At 53.7% G+C, this 6,244-nt stretch overlaps 1 protein-coding gene across 1 annotated transcript in view; it reads left to right on the top strand.

Moving 5' to 3' along the window:
• ZNF541 (zinc finger protein 541) overlaps positions 1-5,637 on the top strand; it is a 23,235-nt gene extending 17,598 nt beyond the window's left edge. Inside the window, exons 8-15 of the mRNA XM_012653362.1 lie at positions 349-412; positions 1,014-1,156; positions 1,514-1,617; positions 2,860-2,935; positions 3,478-3,566; positions 4,829-4,969; positions 5,173-5,354; positions 5,472-5,637. Coding sequence (XP_012508816.1) covers positions 349-412; positions 1,014-1,156; positions 1,514-1,617; positions 2,860-2,935; positions 3,478-3,566; positions 4,829-4,969; positions 5,173-5,354; positions 5,472-5,637 — 965 coding nt within the window. The remainder of the gene's footprint in view (positions 1-348; positions 413-1,013; positions 1,157-1,513; positions 1,618-2,859; positions 2,936-3,477; positions 3,567-4,828; positions 4,970-5,172; positions 5,355-5,471) is intronic.
• The last annotated feature ends 607 nt before the right edge of the window (positions 5,638-6,244 follow it).

Below are 6,244 nucleotides of genomic sequence, written 5' to 3'. Positions count from 1 at the left end.
AGCTGCCATTGCCCAGAGCTGGGAGCCAGTTATGGCTCAGATGCCACAGACTTCTGTTGTCGTTATCGAGATTTAGTTGATTTTCTTGAATGAATATTTCTCCAAATGCTGTATGCCCTTAGGACAATTTCCAGAGACTTGAGCTTCTTGTTTTTATATATCCGTATGCTTTCCATAAGTTAATTTCTTGTTTGCCGAGTTTCTTCCTGGGCCTGTTCAGAAGGCCTCTCTCCTCCCATGGGACCTTAAAGAGCCCGTGTTCAGCTGTGTCCACAAAGGCAGGCAGAGGGGGCCCTGTGGGTCACTTCCAGTCCGTTTTCTTGAGGCTTTTCCCTGTGTGTTTTCTAGATCAAGCGGATGGCTCTTTCGGCATCTGTGTGGTGAAAGACAACAGCAAGATCAGCATTGAACCGTAAGTTGGAGCAGACTTAGAACCTGAGTGCTCACAAAGGAGGGTGCTGTTTCTCTCCCTGTGGGCCCCGGTGTCAGTTTTCCCCAAGGGCTGCGTCTTACGGGGAGTCGGGTTTAGCTGCAGAGGCTCCGTAGGGGAGAAGCAGTGGATTTCTCTGCGTAGATGTGGGAAGATCCCCACTAGTCACTCTGTTCACACATACGCAGTTTGGCACTTGGGGTTCCGGGCAGAATTGGTGGTGGCACAGGGCAGGACTCGAGGGCACCGGTGGGACGGGGCTGGCTGGCTGTGGTGTGGACGCAGAAGCATGCCAGGCGTTGGCATGCGCCTCCCCTGCCTTGACCCCGAGAGAGGCGCCCAAGGCCAGAAATGTGGTGATGAAGAAAAGCAGAGGAAGGAAGGAGGCGTCCCTGGAGAGGCTTCTGAAATGCCTGTGTGTGTCTGTCGGGGCTGGCGCGTACCCAGCACACCCGGGAGACAGCAGAGGGTTTCCGCAGGGCAGGCTGCGGCCTGAGCGGAGCCCACGGAGCATCTCCGTCTCATTTCCCATCGCAGTCACATTTGTGTGTCTCCCACTTCTGTGTGTGTGGCCTTATTTCAGACACATCAATATAGGAAGCCGGTTTCAGGCTGAGATCCCCGAGCTCCAGGACAGATCGCTGGCCGGGATTGATGAGCATGTCGCTTCTCTGGTCTGGAAGCCATGGGGAGACGTGATGACCAACCCGGAGACACAGGACAGAGGTGGCTGAGGCTTTGGAGTCAAATTCCTAAGGCCCCTTCTTCCCCCTCCATCTCCAAGGAGTTTGTCCTCCCAGTTCTCACCCGTCCCTCAGTGGGGCGTGGGGAGCTGGCCATGGCTGAGAAGTGCTTCTCCCCTGCTGCATCTCCCACCCCACCCCTGCTCTCACACAGTGGCCAGTGAGGCTGTCCAGAGCGGGTGCCAGGGGCGCGTTTCTGCTCTTCCTCCTTGTCCTTCCCTTTCCCCAGCCTGCCCTCGGTTGAGATGAGGAGTGAATGAGGAGGAGCCCCTCTGCGCTGTCTGGGAAGGTTTCCTCCTCGGCACCTGCTGACTCCCCTGTCTCTTCCTCACACACGCAGTGACTGAGCTCTGCAACGTGGCGTGCTCCAGCGTGATGCCGGGAGGGGGCACCAACCTGGAGCTTGCCCTGCACTGCCTGCACGAGGCCCAGGGCGACGTTCAGGTGAGGCAGAGCAAGGGGCAGGACTTGGGGGGTGCCGTAAGAAGCTCCCTGCTGTCCGGGGCCCGGGGGTCCCCAGTGTACGTGATGTGCCTTCTGTTTGGGGGTTCACAGCTAATGGAAACTGAAGTAAGGCCAGCCATACTTCTGCCCAGTGGCTTTGGGATTGGCGTGGTCCTTAGGAACTGACTGCAGGGGGAAGCTCAGATAAGGCTCAGGTAATCAGTTACTTATCTGGGGCAACAACTGAGCACTGGGTTTTCCTCTGAGAGATCTCAGGGGCACCAGGGAAGGGGAGCCCAGTGGACCCTGTTCAGGCCCCGTGTGAATCTGGTTTATTTATTGGAATTTAGGTTTTGATTAAAATCTCACATATAAAAACCTCTGGTGCAGCATACATGCCTCTGCCCATTCCAAGGACCCCCCCCTCACAATTCTGAGGGTTAAAAAAATAAATGAAAAGTCTAACTGAGCAGTGGGAGGGGTAGAGTCACATTGCCCACGTTAGAGACCTGAAAGTCATTCTACAGTCTTGCTTTTTATCAAGCCAAGAGGCAGAGTCTGGCACACGGCGGGTCCTCAGGGCAGCCATCAGTACATAGCTATTGGGTACCTGGGTGCCTGTGCTGTAGGCACTGGGGCCAGGGCCAGCTCAGGGACTCCACGCTTGGTTTAGTGCTCTGTTATCTCTGTCCTGAAATTCTTACCCCTTTTCAAGCAAGGAACCCTGTCTATTTCATTTTGCGCTGGGCCCTACATGTTATGCAGCCAGTCCTCACTGGGGTTACACTTGTTATCCAGACAAAATCCCTGCCCCCATGGGGCTTACGTTTTAGGAAAGTCAAAACAGGAAATGTATTTTCAAACTTGTCAGCTCATGGTTACTGCTATGAAAAAAATAAATCGGGGCAGTTAGGTAAGGGTAGCATTCCTCAAAACGCTGGTCCCCAGCAGAATACGGGACTTGTGCCAGAATAAATCCATGCGGCTTCCTTCATGGAGACAGTCTTTCTCTGGAAAAAATGCCATCAGCTACACTCAGTGGTTTGCTTAGTGACATAGCCAATGTGCCCACAGACAGTTCACAGGCTGCTGGCTGGTCCAGGGCTACTCTGAGCGGCCCTGGGAGAGGGGGTGCCTTTAGGGACAGCTGTGAGTGTTTTGCAAATGAATGAAAGATTGTAGGTGGTCCTCCACCTCACCATCCCAGCCTCCTTGAGTAGCCCGCACCTCTTCTTGTTGCAGGTCGCCCTGGAGACTCTCTTACTCAAAGGACCCCAGAAGCCGTGGACTCACCCGCTCGCCGACTATCGCTACACAGGTGATTGGGGAAAGGCTGCTGGGATGGTTTTGGCTTGAGACCCTGTGAACCAGCCAGATCTGTTGGCAGCCTCTGCCTCTGCCTCTGCCTCTTGGAGTTCTCTTCAGGCCTTTGCCTGCCTTTCTAGAAAGGCCTGTCCTCGCTGGGGTGACTTAGCAAGCACTAGTTCCTGCTAGTTGGATCCTGCCTTTGCCCTTTTCCAGTGGTTTCCTTATGGGCTCTGCCCAGCCAAGAGAGGATACTCCTGGCCAGGGAGAGGGAAAGGTGGGCTCAGGTTCAGTGTTGAGCCAACCATCCCTGGAAGTCAGGCTGCCAGGGGCCCCCACCTGCCTTTAGCAAGCGATTGAAGCCTCAGTTGTCACATCTGTAAAGTGGGGATAATGGTCCCTCCCTTCCAGGGTTTTTTGAGGATTGTATGAGATTGATACATAATTGGTGCTCAGTAACGGCAACTTTAAAAGGGAGGGTGGTCTGCAATTCAGCCGTGGCTGTGGTCCCAGAAGGAGAAATGTCCTTCCCTCTATTGGCTTGTTCTTTGACAGGTTCAGACATCTGGACTCCTATGGAGAAGAGGCTCTTTAAGAAGGCCTTCTGTGCCCACAAGAAGGACTTTTTCTTGATACACAAGACGGTAAGGTGAACGAGGCCTGGTGGCAGTGACCTCACCCCACAAAGCTGAGACAAGTGAGAGCTGAAGGGCTACTAGGGGTCTGAGGGCCCCACCCCTCGCCTGCCTGTGGTGACACTCTACTCACACTGTAAACAGTTTATAATGTCAAAAGGCCGTCCTTGTGAGCAGCTACAAACAGTACAGAAATGCGCTACCTGCTCAGAACAAAGTCCTCAACACCCTTCCCCATAGTCCTACTTCTGATTGGTGAGCTCTGTTAACTATTTGGCCAAGCACTTACAGGCATTTCTCTGTCTGTACAAGTTTTTTGTTTTTTTGAGACAGTATCTTGCTCTGTTGCTAGGGCTAGAGTGCAGTGGTGTCATCACAGCTCACAGCAACCTCCCACTCCTGGGCTCAAGAAAGCCCCCGCCCCAACCCCCCAAAGAACCAAAAACAAAAGCCCAAAACAACAAGCCCCACCAAATTCCCCAATTTTAAGAAAAAACGGGGTCCCACTCTTGCTCAGGCTGCTCTTGAACTCCTGGCCTCAAGCGATCCTCCCACCTCGGTCTCCCAAAGTGCAGGGATTACCAGCCTGAGCCACCAGGCCCCGCCAAGGCCGTACTGTTTCAACTCCTAGTTTGTGAATACACGCAAAGCTGGGAAAAATTTGTGTGGAGAACGTATTTTCTGGAGAAAGATCCACAGCTGACTTAATTTCCTGGGAAATTTTCTTTCTAGAGTAATTAACCTTTTCCATTTTGTTTTTACAGAAGTTGTTTTTAAGTGAGATCCCTTCTTAGTGGGACAAAGAGCAAATGATGCCCCAGATTCAAACTGTGCACTCTAAACTTCCCCGTTCTCTGGAGTGGGCCACTTTTCCCACAAGGACTCTAGAGGTTCTGCCTGGTTGTAGGGCTGTGTGGTATCCGCCGCATGAGGGCATTCGGGTTTAATTAGCCCCAGCTGATGTCGCAGGGAGCAGCGTCCTCCTGTGTGTATCTTCCAGCACGTCTTCCTATAGGGAAGAATTCCTGGGCTGGGATTGCTGCTCAGCGTGCACCGGACTTAGATGTTGGTGGCTACTGTGTGGCTTCACTTTGAACCCCTCAGCCCTGGAAGGACTTTGAGATCCTCTGTCCTTGCGGTGAAGGGGCACGCCCCGCCAAAGGAAGAGGCCTTTGGGAAGGGCTTTCCACAAGTGGCAGCTGACCCAGTGGGAGGGTTACACTCACTGGCCTGCGTGCTGCCTGCAGCCTGCTTCTGTTCTCTTGCACTAGATCCAGACAAAGACGGTAGCCCAGTGTGTTGAGTATTATTACATCTGGAAAAAAATGATCAAGTTTGACTGCAGCCGAGCCCCGGGGCTAGAAAAGAGGGTCAAGAGAGAGCCAGATGAGGTGGAAAGGACAGAAGAGAAGGTAGAGGATCAGGTGTAGGGGTGTGTCTGGGGTTTCTCTCCGATCTGGACCCCCACTGCCCATCTGTGTTGGAGGGCTGGGTCAGAGGGTGGGGGGCTCCTGAGGGGAAAGTTTCCGTATAGAAGACACAATGCTCTTAGATCTCTGTCCCCCTTAGAAGGGGGAAGGTTAACACCCTTACATCGTTTTTGCACCGTCTGCAGGTCACTTGCAGCCCTCGGGAGAGACTCAGCCACCGTCCGACTCCGGAGTTAAAGATAAAGACCAAGAATTACAGGAGGGAGTCCATCCTCAACTCCAGCCCAAATGCAGGTCCCAAGCGGACCCCCGAGCCTCCAGGCAGTGTGGAGAGTCAGGGCGTTTTCCCATGCAGGGAGTGTGAGAGGTACTCAGCTTTTTCCTGGAGATGCTCACTCGCCCCAGCCTCAGCCCCATGATCCCTTCCTTGGGGTGACCCCTCTCCCTCCCTGCTCTGACCCCATGTCTTCTGGCGACTCCTCAGGGTGTTCGACAAGATCAAGAGTCGAAATGCCCACATGAAGCGGCACCGCCTGCAGGACCACGTGGATCCCATCGTCAGGGTGAAGTGGCCGGCAAAGCCCTTCCAGCTGAAGGAGGAGGAAGAGGAGGAGGAGCTAGGGGCCGACGTTGGCCCCCTGCAGTGGTGACTCCAGGAGGCAGCAAATCTGGATGGGGTCTTCAGCCCTGTCACACCTCCCTCAGCCTCTCCAGGGTGTTTGGGGCACTGCTCTGCCTCCCCACCCTCCCTGTCCCCCACTGGCCAGCCCGGTTAGCAAACTTGGGGGGAATTTGGCCACAAACGGGCAGGAGAGGCAGAGTCATCAGACAAGTCTGAAACCCCGTCAGGCGATGCCCGAGGTTCCATTTTGTTAGGTTAATAGTCTCTCCCCATCTTTCAATTCCACTTCTAGAGCAGGGAGGCTCGGGAGGGAAACAGTTAGGTCTGGGTAGCTCTTAAATCTTAGCCTCAGTTGTGGGGTTTGGTTACATTTGTTAGATAAGGCCAAGATGGAGAGAATCAGTGGGAAAACACCTTGAGATCTCCAACAGGTTGGGGCCCCTCCCCAGGACAGGGGTCGGTCTTTCTGCATTCTGGATTCAGTCCCTTGTCTTGCAATGACTTGTACATTGCTAGGTGTGTTTTTGTACGTGTCTACTTGTAAATCTTATTAAATTGGATTCTTGAGCAGCTGTCTTCTGACTTCCCTGCTTCTTGATCCAGTAAAGGCTTTTGAGCCCCAGCCACTTGCTGGG

This window comes from Propithecus coquereli, unplaced genomic scaffold (genome assembly GCF_000956105.1).
Source record: "Propithecus coquereli isolate 6110/MARCELLA unplaced genomic scaffold, Pcoq_1.0 Scaffold42, whole genome shotgun sequence".
NCBI classification, from domain to species: Eukaryota; Metazoa; Chordata; class Mammalia; order Primates; family Indriidae; genus Propithecus; species Propithecus coquereli.
Note: the sequence above shows the minus strand (reverse complement) of the source record. Positions and strands in the feature narration are given on the sequence as shown.